The sequence below is a fragment of the Vipera ursinii genome (assembly GCF_947247035.1).
Source record: "Vipera ursinii genome assembly, chromosome: 4".
In the NCBI taxonomy this organism is placed as follows: domain Eukaryota; kingdom Metazoa; phylum Chordata; class Lepidosauria; order Squamata; family Viperidae; genus Vipera; species Vipera ursinii.
The window spans coordinates 67280620-67295729 of NC_139514.1; the positions used below are offsets into that span (position 1 = coordinate 67280620).

General features: G+C 34.7%; 1 protein-coding gene across 3 annotated transcripts in view; it reads left to right on the plus strand.

The window, feature by feature from the left end:
• SCML2 (Scm polycomb group protein like 2) overlaps window positions 1-15110 on the plus strand; it is a 54253-nt gene that overhangs the window by 7009 nt on the left and 32134 nt on the right. For all 3 annotated transcript variants that reach the window (XR_014492585.1, XM_083363103.1, XM_083363104.1), the window contains exons 2-6: window positions 617-714; window positions 9270-9340; window positions 9806-10040; window positions 10264-10352; window positions 13712-13955. Coding sequence is in view for 2 of the 3 variants with exons in the window: in XM_083363103.1 (XP_083219229.1) it covers window positions 702-714; window positions 9270-9340; window positions 9806-10040; window positions 10264-10352; window positions 13712-13955 (652 nt within the window). In the remaining variant the exon portion in view is untranslated. The remainder of the gene's footprint in view (window positions 1-616; window positions 715-9269; window positions 9341-9805; window positions 10041-10263; window positions 10353-13711; window positions 13956-15110) is intronic.

The following is a 15110-nucleotide window of genomic DNA, read 5'->3' on the forward strand; positions in this document are numbered from 1 at the left end:
TTGACTTATGATCAGTTACATTTTTAGCTTGGATGTACTTGTGCAGTAAATAAAATGATAGATTACAGTTTCATTGCTGTAACTGTTTTATAATGTCAATCAAAAGAACAAAAGAACAAAATTGTATATGTGCTAAAGTAAAAAAACTAAAGCAAATAATGTCAATTTCTATGTAATGTTAAATGTTGCTAGCATTGAACATAATTACTATAATATTCTAATATAAATGCAACTTGTGTGTGTATGCATATGTATATGTCTGTGCATGTACTGTATATGTACATGTACTGTATATATATGTGTTATATGTATATATGTGTATGTGTGTATGCTTAGAAATAATAAGAATCCTTCAATAAATCTGTTGTAAATAGTGTCTAAATCTGAAATTTAAAGACCTTAAAATTGGAAAAAATGTGCAGCGTAGGAACAGAGTTAAGGTGTTTTTTTATTTCTAATTCCATTCCTTATTCACTTACTAATTTTGTACAGTTACACATAGATATATATGTGTATATATTATGTATATATTATGTCTCTCTGTGTGTGATATTGTGTGTGTGTGTGCGTGTGTGTGCGTGCTTTCTTCCTAATCTATTGTATTACTGCTTTACAGGAAACAATTCTACTGAAACAGAAGAGTGAACTTTTCAGGCAACATTTGTATTTTTATTGTGACAGGGAGGACCAGACTTTTAACCATGGGGAAAACAGGTAAAGTTGAAACAATAAGATAGTAAAAGAGAGAACATTAACACCAGAAGTCACAATTTCCAGACATTTAAAGTGTGACTTTTAGTTTCAGGAGTTTAATAAGATCAAATGGGTACCCCTAGTTCCTAAACTGGGAAAAGTTTGACAATTAGTAATATAATTTCCTAGGATCAAAATATAATTTCCTGAAAAAGAGATGTAGATGTTTGCAGAATAGCTATTGATATAAACAACTTTTTTCTGATCTCAAATTTTGATTTGTTTTCTAGATCATGGGAAAAACTAAAACTGGTTGGGGAAATATTTAATGGCATCTGCTAGATATAATTTAAAAAGGGACGCAGTGGCTCAGTGGGTTAGGATGCTGAGCTTGTCGATCAGAAGATCGACAGTTTGGCGGGTCGAATCCCGAGTGCCGCGTAGCAGAGTGAGTGCCTGTTACTCGTCCCAGCTTCTGCCAACCTAGCAGTTCGAAAGCACATAAAAATGCAAGTAGAAAAATAGGGACCACTACGGTGGGAAGGTAACAGCGTTCTGTGCGCCTTTGGCGTCTAGTCATGCCGGCCACATGACCACCGAGACGTCCTCAGACAAGCGCTGGCTCTTCGGCTTTGAAATGGAGATGAGCACCGGCCCCTAGAGTCGGAAACGACTAGCACACATGTGCAGGGGAACCTTTACCTTTACCTTTAGATATAATTTAATTTGTGAAAGAAAATATATTTTTATAACATTGCAAATTTAACGTGCAAAAGTCTTTAAATATGCTGTTTTATTAAATTAATTTGCAGTCAAATAGTAGGCAAACTGGATTTGAAGCTAGAAAGTTTATTTGGAATGATTTCATTTAACAGCTGTTGACAGCTGATTAAAAAGTTGCACCTTTTCCTGGGATTGTATAGCTATTGCTGATAAGTGAAAAAGATACATTAGGTGTAAGGAAATGTCAACATGAGCTATTGAACATGCTTTAAATTGCCTTTTCTCCACTGGTCTAATAACTTGGTAGATTTTCCCCCCATAAAGTAGGCATTTTTAAAATATCCGATAAGCATTCTAAATTGTTTTTAGCTATTAATGTCATGTCTTATATTCAAGTGTATCAATAAAAACTCACAAAAGTACCATATGCATATAATTCTGTTCAAATATTTCTTTCATTATTTAACAAAATCAAAATATTCAAGTAAAATGTACTATGAACTCACATTCTGTACTGTATAGTTAGCAGCACTGCTGTCTGTAGATGACAGAGTACCAATTACAGTAATAGGCTAATTTAGCCTTTTTATATATTAAAAATACTATTTATGTTATGATTAAAGCACTGGCTTGAAAGAGATCCAAAATCTGTCATCTTTTGCCTCTTATGATGTCTGAATTGACCACTTATTCTATTTATATTATTTCTATACTGTAAAAACATAGTACTGAAAGATATAATCACCCTTGTTTCTTCTGCAGTACATATGGCTGTCAAAAAACTTTTTCTCATTTATCTTCCTGGGTTGAAATAAAAAATGCTCAGTAATAACTGTTGCATAATACAGTAGTATGTGTTGTAAATGTAAAGAGAACAGATTTTGGTGCATGCAGACTTTTTAAAAGCAAACTTTCTCATCTCCTATCTTCTGCCGTCCCTGAAAAATCTCTCTAGAAGGTGCCTTTTCCCAGTTTTGAATCAATCCTTTTCTTCCATTCCAGCTTTCTTGAAGATATATTAAACAGTCTCAAAGGGAGCTTTTAAAGGCGAGCAGACAAGAGTGGAGGAGGGAAAAATATTCTTAGTCATATTTCCAGAGTTTCAAACCAACAGACTTAATTAAATTTGAAAGTATTTCAGTTTTGGTTAATTGTTATGTAAAGTTATGTCTATAAATCCTTTTCTCCAGTATTTTTCATGCTAATGTTTAATATAATGTTTTTAAGATGATACTTTGAATCATTCTGTAAGTACAGGTCTGTCAGTTTCAAGCACTTCCATAGTTGTGATTCCTTATGTCAGGCTACAGGACCTGTATTGTTGTAGTACTTTCTGTGAATCTTTAGCAACAGTTACTAGATCACTTCTTATCAGAACTGCATCCTGCCTTAATCTGTTCTTTCCTTCTTAGCTGGATTTGTCAATTATTGCGATAGGGGGGAAGACTGCCATCTTGTAGAGATGGCCTTCATGGAGTTAGACAAGATTTATTACCAAAGAGATGAGAACATTATCACTGATAATAGATGGTAAGCTGAGCTCACTATCAATCAAATAGATGTAGCTTCTTTACATACCAATTCTAGGGAAATTAACACAGAAAAGTACAGTATTGGGATTTCCATAACCACTGTTCAAAACTATACTATCCAACAGTTTTAGACAATACATTTGCAATTTTTGTTAACACACTGTCCTGAACTATCTCTTTGCCAGTTCAGCCTGTATATTTGTGTGCACACAAATACATAATGACATAGGTCTTGTTCCATGTAGACAGTGACAAGAGGTTCTTAGGAAATACTTTCACTGATATATGGATTGAGTCTTTCCTATAAATATGCCCTCGAGTCATCCATCTGGATGTTTATAGCCTTGTAGGATCAGCTATTGATGATCCAGGCAACTCAAGCTTATAACACTTTCTTTGGAAAAACTTTATCTGCCCAGAAATGCCCACCTGTACTACACAACTCTCATTGTGGTTCTTCTTCACAGTTCTTCACGGAGGCTGCCAGGAAGACTTAATATCAGTATGGAAGTAATTTATGTATCAGTGTTATTGTTCATAACAAACCTCAGAATGAATCCTATTAACAGTTCATTGTAACTGATCTTTTTGATTCTTCTATTGAAACAAAGTAATATAGATGATACTTTGATTTAAATTTAAATCAAATTAAATTAAAATCAGCTCCTATAGTGGACGTAATTAATTCAGTGTTTTAGTCGATCACAAAAACAATTTCTCAAGGGATTTTGAATATTTCTGCCAGTAAAACTTCTGGTACTTTCAGCTGCCTTCTCTGTAATGGTATGTTTGAACTTACTTGTACCATGAATACTGAGTTTCTAACTTGCAAGTATTTTGCAGTTGATGCTCATCTGTTGGGTTGGTGAATTGTATGCTACAGGTAGTTCTCAGGTTACTACTGTAATAGAGCTCCAAATCATTACAGTTGTGGGTCGAGGCAATCAGTAAATTTTCCCCAATGGGTGTTTTTGAAGTAAATGCTAGAAAACAGCAAAAAATTTACAGATTGCAGTCACATGACCATGAGATGCTGCAAACAGTAATAAATATGTGCTGGTTGCCTAGTACCTGAAATGTGATCATGTGACCATGATGACGTATGCACGACTGTTGTTACTTTGAAAATGGATCATAAGTAGCTTTGGGGAGGTCTGTCGTAAGTTGAAGACTACGTGTATATAGACAGATGCCCCTTAGAGTCACACTGACAGAAAAACTAATCTTGCCTTCTGCATAAAATGTGTTGGAGTCCATTTGAACCAGTTTCTTATTCTCTTAATCTTTTTTCTACAAACAACTATGATCTTAAAAAGTTCTCATATTGCAATAGATAGCTTTTGGGCTGTGGGCAACCCTATAGATTATATCACTATATTTTCTGTAAATTTCCTGTTAGAAAAGCTTTATTCACAATGTTCATAAAAGTAACACTCTAAGTAGGGCTGTCACATGATCTCAACAGTCAACCTTTTCTAGACATCATGATTTAAATGCTCAAGCTTGTTTGAATGCCTTCTTTAGTTGAACAGTTCCTTTTTGGGCATCTGCATTCATAAGATCCTCTCATTCACAGTCCTGAGCTAACACACCTTTCACTATTCTAGAATCAACATTCATAAAGAGATAAAAAGGCTTCTCTAAGTTGGGGAGGTTCAAAATAGGTGCTCCCAATAAAATAAAACAGCACTTCACAAGGAAAAAAAAAGCTTAATGAGGTATTCTGAGTTAATGTATTGAAAATATATATGTATGCAAAGACTGAATCTAGAGCATCAAACCTTTAAAAACATTTACAAATCTAAGCAAAACACTTCAGAATCATTTCCTTTGGTTGATGAGTGTATATAGGGCTAACTAACATTTTAAACCTGAAGAGTTTCAGTATGTTCCAATGCCAAGTTTTTCTCTGAGTTCTTACCTGGTTACTAGCAACATTATGTCTTGCCCGAATAAGATTTCTTTTGTTCTGTGTTCCTGAGCAAAGTTACAAGCCAAAAACTGCAAGAGCAGATCTCAGATTTCACTTTCCCCCTCCTTCCCTCCTTCTTTGAGGCCAGAGTTAAGCAGAGAGAAAAAAAGTTTTAAAATGATCAACCCCCCCCCTTCCTTTTTCCGTCTCTCTCTTCCAAAGATAAAAGGAAAAAAAAAACATAGCAAGCCGGTAACGAAGATGGCTGAACAATTTTTTTTTTTAAAAAACTGCACAGGGATCTCGGCCCCTTTTGAATTTCTCTCACTTACATCATTCTTTCAACAAAATAGTTTTCTCTTCACATTCTCATGCAAACATGTTTTACTTAGTCCACAAGAACAACAACAACAAAATCTGCAATTTACTGTTTCTTCCAAGACCTGGCGTGGGGTGGGACACACACACACACACACACACACACACACACACACAGGCATTTGCACATTCAGCATACTCACACATTCACTTCCATTCAAACTGCTTGCATAAACAATTTCATATACAGATATTTCATTTCATGCTTTTTCCAGGCAAACCATTTATTTTTAAATAAGGTCTTTTTGTTTGTTGTTATCAGAGGGTTTTCTCCCTCTCTCAAGTTTTGGAAACAACACAAAGCAACACAGACATACACACATACACAAATACCATTAAGACAACATTTCCAGACCTGTTGCTTGTCATCCGAGAAGTGAGAAAAATCAAGATGTGATTTTTGAGTGCTCTTAACCACCTCTTACCTTTCTCACCATTCCAAGTCCAAGCTTAATGTTCTGGATGGCCAAATACTTAAGAAACATCAATTTGGGGTTTGAGGCCAAAGCATGCCTCTCTTTTTAACTTTTCTCTAAAAAGGGAGGGGAACATTTATGGTTGCTTCCAATTTTTCCCAGCAAATTCAAATAACTGGGGAAGGACCAAAAGGAACGTTGAATTTGGGGCCCTTTACCAGTGAGAAGGGGAGGGGAAAACTGCAGAGCCTTCTCTCTTCATGTTTCCAAGGACAGTAGATGGCGCCAGTGTCTAACAGAAAGGAATTGAATGTATATCCAAACAGCCAGATTGGGGGGGGGGGGACTTGCATTCAGTTGTTCTTTCAAGTTTTCTTCCATGGCTGAAGTTGTTAAAAAAATAAGCTAGCCAAACGGAGGTGTACAAAATTTTGTAACATTGCTTTTTTGAAGATTATATTTACTGCCACAATTTCAGTGCTTTCCAATGGGCTAACACACAGCCTGTTGGAAACATGGCCCCTCCTCTTCCCTTAAACACCAGTTCATTTGCTCAGTGCAAATGGATGATTCCCTAGAGATTTCTCGATAACTTTTCTTCAATATTGGGGCTGGCCATGCCCTCTCTTATGTGGGGGTTCCTTACAGGGGGTTTCCTTAACTAACAGTCATTCATCTCTATCACATTGCAGGCAACTAACCTGCCTTTCAGGCATTTCACACACACACACACACACACACACATACACTCCATCCCCCAATCTCCTCATTCCAGAATGCTTGTTTCAACTTACCAAATTCAAGAGGCTTCTTGAAGAAACAGTGCTTTAATTGATCAAATAAAACAGCTGGGTGGCAAACAATCTGGAATGCTGGCAGAGTTATGTCCAGAAGTGCCACATCTCAGAAAGTTAGTAGCATGGCTTTATAAACTGAGCCAATGAAAATCAAACATCAGAGCCATTACATCATAAGACATCAATCATTCATGTACACTCCCTTATTCCTAGTCAGTGCTTTTTTTCTTTCTTCCCTTGCACCTCATATTTTCTTTCCCCCTCTCTTTTTTCTTCTCTTGATTTCCTATTTTTGTTTTTGTTTGCATTTTATATATATTGATAAAATAATAAAAGTCAAGTGGGGGGAAAAAAGAAAAATAATAAAAAAGAGTAGGTGCAAAGGAATAAAGCAAGTCCCTTTAAGGATTAAATTCACTGAGAGAATTTAATCTTGGAAAAAATATAGCGTATTTCTTATTCTCATGCTGTAGCTTTTACTTAGAATATATGATTGGCTCAAGAGATGGTCTGTACTGCCATCTGTATATATTGCAATTGCTTGCAGCTGGGAAACAGAATGGTTTTATGGTTATCACCAGTGCAGACTGCAGACATTTGCAATAATTTGGCTCTAATCTGTTGGATTATTGGCCAAGAATTTTAAATCTGAATATATTTCACCTTCTATCACCTTTGCTGCTCAAAGCCTTTCATGAACTGTATGCCATTTTGGATTGTGGTTTTTCATATTTGTTAAAAAAAATTCAGAAGCCATTGATAGTGATATATGCATGTCTACAGAGTAAAAATGCCTTGTGCTTACTGAACTGAAAAAAGCTACCTTAAATCTCACGCAGTTTATTGCCAGGTTTTGGTGGATTTGGGGCAGCCTTTCTTGAGCTGGTGTCCTCAAGTAGCATTAGAGTTATTCTGTTCACATGTTCCAATCAGCTTTCTGCTTCGGTGACTCTCCAAAATTCTAGATTATTTTGCTGTAGTTTGATTTCATCTGAAGAATCTGTCTCAGTTGAGTGATCTTAACAAACAGTGGACAATTGGAGTGCAACCTTCTGGATATCTTGGTTATTTTGGCAATATGGATTATTCTGATTCTGTGGAGTCTTCAGTGTTCTCTGAGCTTCGTTGCTTGCAGATGTTTTATTATCCCTGTGATTAGTCTCCGCTTGCTTTACAACTAAGATTAAACGAGCTGAGATGGAAGATGTGAGAAGGAAATCCACAAATATTTTATATGGGTCCTTTATTGTTTGATTTTGTTTAAACAAGTTTTAATAGCCATAGCAACCTTATTCTTGAATTAATATACAGTAGTTAGCAGAGGAATGTTACATACTATATGTTGCTTCCAGTACCTTTATTGAATTGTAAATTAGTTTGTGAGGTATAACTACATTGAATAAATCTTCATCTAGATAAATCTTGTAAATTGGTCTTTTTCTGCAGAATGCTGTCACCTCCACATTTTTTTACTTTAAAATATCTGAGCTGTTGCCCTAGGTTAACTCATTGCTGTATAAACAGTGTTTCTTTTTATTTCCGTATAAATATTCCTCCAATACATGAAGTATTAAAGCATCATATATTAAATAATGAATGCTAAAAAGACAAATGTTAAATTTAGACTAGATCTAATCATGTACAGGTAGTTCTCAACTTACAACCATAATTGAGCCTGGAATTATGGTTGTATGTTATCCTGGTTGTTAAGTGGGTCACCATGTGACTGCCCGATTTCACAGCCATTTTTGTGTTGGTTGTTAAGTGAATGTGGCAGTACGTAAGAGAATACACTATCTACAGTGGGCATTTTTTTCTGGAACCAGAAGGAAACACCTGTTTCATGTGACTGCAAATATCTGCGAATGTGGGCCTATTGTTGAGTGTCCAGAATGCAATCATGGGACCGTTGGGTGGGGGGGGGGGAAGGGGAGCCAACAGAACTTCAAATCTGGGTCATAAGTAGTCCTGAGGAGGTCCATCATAACTTCAAACTGTTGCTAAGCAACTGGTCGTAAAGTGAGGACTACCTGTACAATTTCCAAATAATCAGAAAGTACTAATTCCACTACGTGCTGCTTTGGTGAGACTACATCTTGATTACTGTATGTCCAATTCTAGGCATCATATTTTAAGAAGTGTTCAGAGAATGGCAGTGAGGATGATCATTGAACTAAAAAAATTAAGTCTTTTGAGGACAGATTAAAGTGTTTTGAAAAGTTTAGTGTTTAGAAAAGAAGACGGAATATACAAGCACTCCTCAAATACTTGAATGTCCTGTACTTCAGGACAAAGAATAACATTACAGACAGTTTGTATTGCAGTTGAATATTTGGAAACCTTCCAAACAGTAAGAGTAGTGATAGTGGAACCAGTTATCAGGGTGATGGTGAGTTCACTTTAGCTGGATATAGATATTAAGGGGAAAGGCTTGGCAACGATCTGTCTTACATGCTTTAATCCGAATTCCCACTTTTAGCACTTTCCTGTATTTAAAAGGTCACATTCAGTGTATTGTTTCTTTGAGATGGAATCTTATGGGAAAAAGCTGACTACACTAACATTCAAGTAATTTCAATTAATTAATTTGATAATTTATGTGTTACAATATAGCAATTAAATTCAGTTCAGGTTAAAAAGATAATTTAAAAAGGCATTTTTCAAAATCGTTATAATTATTTTTAACATGTTTGGGGAAAAATATTCTTACATTTATGTAAATTCCTTAAGATTGTATTTACATTCATGTACCCTGAAGTATATTTATGTAGTATTTATATTGCTGTTTTAAAGTTTAAATATTTCCATTTTTTCATAGAATATTTTAAGTGGGACAACTACTTGAAAGAAACTGGGTCTGTAGCTGCTCCTTCACAGTGTTTCAGACAGGTGATAATTTAAAATATTAAGAGCCACTTCTAAAATTTATGTGTTTGTTAACTGTTGAACTGCTTTACTTATAAGTGTAGCATTTAATGTAGTGTGCATTTAATGTGGTACATGGTGTATTCATGTTAGTAAGAATTATTAATATAAGAAGCATTACTGTTGGACTTATAGCCTCTTCATGTGGTTGGAAATAACAATCACCATTTTTGATATCTTTAATCAAAACACAAAGTACAACTAAATGCTTGTTGCACAGAGAAGAATATCATGAAATTTAGATTGCATGTGTTGATTTGTTATTGAAATGTAAAAGGATGCATTTGTATAATATCAAACTGGTACATGTAGAAAACATGCTCATTAAATTCCACATACTGCTCTATCTATCTATATTACTATTTAGAAAACTAAGTCAATAGATTGTTAAACTATACTGCAACCCTTTTGTTATCTTTCCTTTTATAGTCTAAGATTCCCCCTAGCAATGATTTCAAAGTGGGTATGAAGTTGGAAGCTCATGACCCCCGGAATGTTACCTCTGTGTGTATAGCTACAGTTATTGGAATCTCAGGTACTAGATTAAGGCTGCGTCTTGATGGAAGTGATAACAAAAATGATTTCTGGAGGCTAGTGGATTCCTCTGATATACAGCAAATTGGAACGTGTGAAAAGAAAGGAGGAATGCTTCAGCCTCCTTTGGGTAAGGAAACATAATTCAACAGTTTGATTTACAGGGCTCATTTTTGGAAATAGCAAACAATGAAATAGTCATAAATCAAGAGGAAAAAGAATGGATATAATGTTATAGATTGTATTTGGAGTGCTTTGCACTGGTCACGGGTCAACCATGCTTTGCTTCTATCCCATCTCCACTTTGCTTTTTGTCTTAAATCATATCTATTATGTATTTATTGTCACATTAGGGTTCCAGATGAATGCATCCTCTTGGCCAATGTTCCTCCTAAGAACCCTAAATGGAGCTGAAATGGCACCTGCTACATTCTTTAAGAAGGTAAGAAGCTTGGTTGCTGAGAAATCCCCTGTGTTCTGTTGTCTACTGTAGCATAGAAAGCCCAAATTGTGATTCCAACCATTGGCAAGTGCCATATAAACTATAAAGGAAACTTGACTTACGTTACATGAAAAAAATTCAAGATAAAATTTCATTTGTGGTGCTGAGTTTATGTATGTCATTTGAGAGGCATTTTACAAATCAGAAGTAACATATTAAATTGTCAGAGCCCCTCAATTATAATTGCCTTTAACCCTTCCCTTTTTTCCCTTTCTTGTTTTTGCCTATGTATTTTCGGGGCTTGCCATACTATTGGGGGGAGGGTGCTTGCAGGGGAATTGTTGTTTGCTCTGGTCTGTACAAGATGCCCTCCCTCTGGGCGAGAGGAATGCAACCTGAAAACATCTGCCTTATCTCCAGACAACTTGGAGCCTGGACATTGGGAAACAGAATCAAGAGAGACCTTGAGAAGCCCACTGAATCTCCAGCTTCTCATAACATGGTGGCACCTGTGGATTGGCTGGATTTCAATAGATGGTTGGACACTGGGGGGAAAAGTTGTGAATTGACTTTTTGATGTAATCCTTTTCACGCCAAGTCTCAGACCTTGCTTTGCTCTCTTGCCATCACTAACACTCAATAAAAAGTTCCTTTTGAGACAATGCCTGTTTCAAGAGTTCTGCTTTCTTGGGAGATCTAGTTGAGGCAGATCCTTACATAAACATGTGGGAAATATGCCTGATAATTTCTCTTTATGTTTTAACTAGAGAAATTTGTCAGTTCCTATGTAAAATCCAACTTAATAAAATATAGAGTGAGAGTGAAAAAACATCAAAGATTGGTTTGAACATATATATATATAATTTATACTTTAGTTGCTTTTTAAAATATTAAATACGTGTTCATTGTACATACAGTTCTTTCTAGAAATATTTTTCTTAGTAAATTCATTGCAAATGAGTAAGAAATGGTTTCCAAACTGTTTTTCAGTAGTTTATTAATTTTAAATATATAATTTATTTCTTATATAGTTAATTTGTATCTTGTTCCAAAGTCAAGGATAGTCAGTCAGACTGAATAAAATATTGCTGTATTAATGAGATTTTTTTTATCTTTTATATAAGAAGCAAAACAAATCTTGTAAGTGGAAGGAGTGTTTTGGGCCAAGGAATGGCAAATGGAACAATAGTCGATGTAAGGTTTCAGATTTCTGGGAACTAAGGTATTGGGACTGCTCAGTATTCTCACATTATCCAGAGAAACAATGCACCTGAGTATAACTAGGCTAGAGGGTAGAAGAAATAAAAGGTCAAATGGGTAGTTAACAGAAATGCATGAATTAAGGTACAAATTGGCACCATGTCCATATTATCAAATAATGCTTCAAAATTATCAATAGTAAAACTAATGGTATCAACGTTGTCAATGTTATATATGTTACCTTCAGTGTGTAAAATTAGGCATCTATAGATGCCTAATTAGGAAATCTATAGATGCCAAAATAGGACATAAATGTATGAAATGCTTAATATTTCACACATTTCCTAGGCATCGTATGCAATGCCAAAAGCAAAACTGGCTTTTGTATAAAATACTCCTGCTAAAAATACCATTCTAGCCTTCCTTGTTGCAATATGTAGTTTAATACTTGTCTTTTTCTCTTGTTTATTTTCAGTAAGAAAGTCCTGTACTTTATTTTGCGTTTCTTCTTTCATTTTCATTTACATCTTTTTAATATAAAGAGCTAACCAAGGGTTTGTTAACTGTAACCGTAACCCTTTTCATGATTCTCTTTTCATACTTTATATAAATAGTTCTTGTCAGTCTGCATATTGCCTAGGCGTTATATACAATGCCTAGGGAAGGGGTAGGCAACCTTGGCTCTTTTATGACTCGTGGACTTCAACTCCCAGAATCCCTGAGCTAGCTATGCTAGGGAAAGTAAAGTGCATTCAGAAAATATTCAGACCTCCTTCACTTTTGTCAATTTTGTTATGCAGCAGCCTGATTCTGCAGTTGTTGAAATTCATTTTTTTCTCATTAATCTACACTCAGTAACCCATAATGACAAAGTGAAAAAAGAATTTTAGAAATGTATATAAATTTATTAAAAAGAAAAGACTGAAATATCACACTGGCATAAGTATTCAGACCCTTTGCAACAACACTTAAAATTTAGCTGCGGTGTCTCCCATTTCCCATAACAGACCTGAAAATGTCTGTTTACCAATGGCCATCATCCAACCTGACTGAGCTTGAGAGGATTTGCAAAGAAGAATGGCAGAAAACTCCCCAATCCAGTTGTGTACAGCTTGTCAGGTCATACCCAAAAGGCTGTAATTGCTGCCAAAGGTGCTTCAACGAAGTACTGAGTGAAGAGTCTGAATACTTATGCCAGTGTGATATTTCACTTTTTTCTTTTTAATAAATTTACAGAATTTTAAAATTCTGTTTTCACTTTGTCATGGGTTACTGAGTGTAGATTAATAAGAAAAAAATGAATTTCAACAACTGTAAAATCAGGCTGCAGCATAACAAAATTGACAAAAGTGAAGAGAGTCTAAATACTTTCTGAATGCACTGTATATAGCATATTAAAATAACAGACATTTCATACTTTGCCTAAAAGCATAGCATATTCTATAGATTTCCTAGACATTCTATACACTGCTAGCTTTTCACACATTGCTGGTAACATATATACAGTACTTATCTTTATATATAAAAAAGAAACTGTTGATTTAGAAATTAGGCAGATATAATCTTATTAACTTAGAATAAGTTAATAGAAAATATTAGTTTCTCTTTGCTGAACTTGCAACTTAACCAAAAATATTAAGAAAGAACAAAAATCCTGGTAGTCATTTATCACTTGAACAACTATTAAACTCACATTATTTAGGTATGAGTGACTTTCTTACCTCCTGCTAATTTAAAAACACAATATTTTGTATCATTTTAGAGATTGTAAATGACCTATTCATATTTCTGACATTGATAGATATGACATTGAAAACTTTTGCTTTTCTAATAACTTTTTCATTAATAAGATAATAGAACATTGTTTGGTATGACTCTTTAATAATATCTTTTTGTATTATAATCTTTATTACATTCTCAAAAATGTAAAAATGTTCATAGTTTTTTTATGCTCTTGTGAAACCTTCATGTAAAAAACCTCAGTGTATATAATTTTCTGGCATTGAGAAAAGAATACTTAAGAAATTGATAACGGTGGAAAAATTATAATACTTTGTTTCCAAACCAGTTTATGTTTTGGAGCATAAATAAGAAATGTGGAACAATTTGGTTAAAAGGTTCATATACATATATTTGCTTGTTTTCTCTTATTTCGATAGGAACCTCCAAAGCCTTCTCAAAACTTTTTAAAAATTGGAATGAAGCTAGAAGCAATAGACAGAAAAAATCCTTATTTAATATGTCCTGCAACCATTGGGGATGTCAGAGGAGATGAAGTTTTTATAACCTTTGATGGTTGGCGTGGAGCATTTGATTATTGGTGTAAATATGATTCTCGAGATATTTTTCCAGTTGGATGGTGTGATTTAACAGGGGATGCACTACAACCACCAGGAAATAGTGGTAAGAATCTTTATGTGTTAAAATTGTGTTTAACAAAATTGTTTAAGCTTTTAAAGTTCCATCTTTATCGTATATATTCTGAAATTCTAAATACCATAAAATGCAACAAAAAGGTATTTCTCTGGTTTGATTTTAAAATAATTTAACCTTCACTTTCAGTGGGGCTTACTATACAATATGCAGTTTTATATTGTAAGAATGTCTATATTGGTTTAAGTATGCCAGGGATCCATATACATTAATAAATCATAATTTCATTTTTAAAGAAATGACAACTACTGAGCTTACCTACTGCCATTCCCTTTCTTCCTCTTTTATGTATGTATGGGTGGGGGGGATTCCAGTTTGTCCAATTTGTCAATTAACTATATGCAAATGAAATAAGTTGAGCTGCTCAACCATGTATTTATTTGGAATATTTTTTCATGCTACTGAGTACATTATATAAGCACTTTCAAAAGTAAGGGCAATAAAATCAATTGAAGTCAGGCACACATTCTTAAACACATATTGTAGACAGTTTAGTAGCCAACATTATTAAAACTTCAAGAAACGGATTAAATGGAGCTATTTGTAAGGCAGATTCAATGGGGTCTGTTATTTTCCTATCTTCTGTATCCAGATGGAATGTTAAATGACAATAGAAGTAGGTAGCTTATGCTGATTATATTGAATAATCTTAATATGGATCTTAAAGTTGATACATAAAAATAATATTCCAATATCTGTAGAATTTTTTTAGTTGTAGGCTCATATAAGTAGCTTGTGGTCATGTAAGATTTGGGTATAATAATAATGATGATAATAGTTGGAAGGTACCTTGGAGGTTATCTAGTCCAACCCCCTGCTAAGGCAGGAAACCCTATACCATTTCAGACAATGGCTGCCCAGTCTCCTTTAAAACTTCCAGTGTTGGAGCACTCATAGCTTCTGGAGGCAGGTTGTTCTGTTGATTAGTTCTAGTTGCTTCTCTCTTTGATTAGTTTCCATTTGTTGCTTCTTGTCCTACCTTCAGGGGCTTTGGATAATAGCTTGACTCCCTCTTCTTTGTGGCAGCCCCTGAGATATTGGGACACTTCTGTCATGTCCCCCCTCATCCTTCTCTTCATTAAACTACACATACCCAATTCCAGCAACTGTTCCTTATATGTTTTA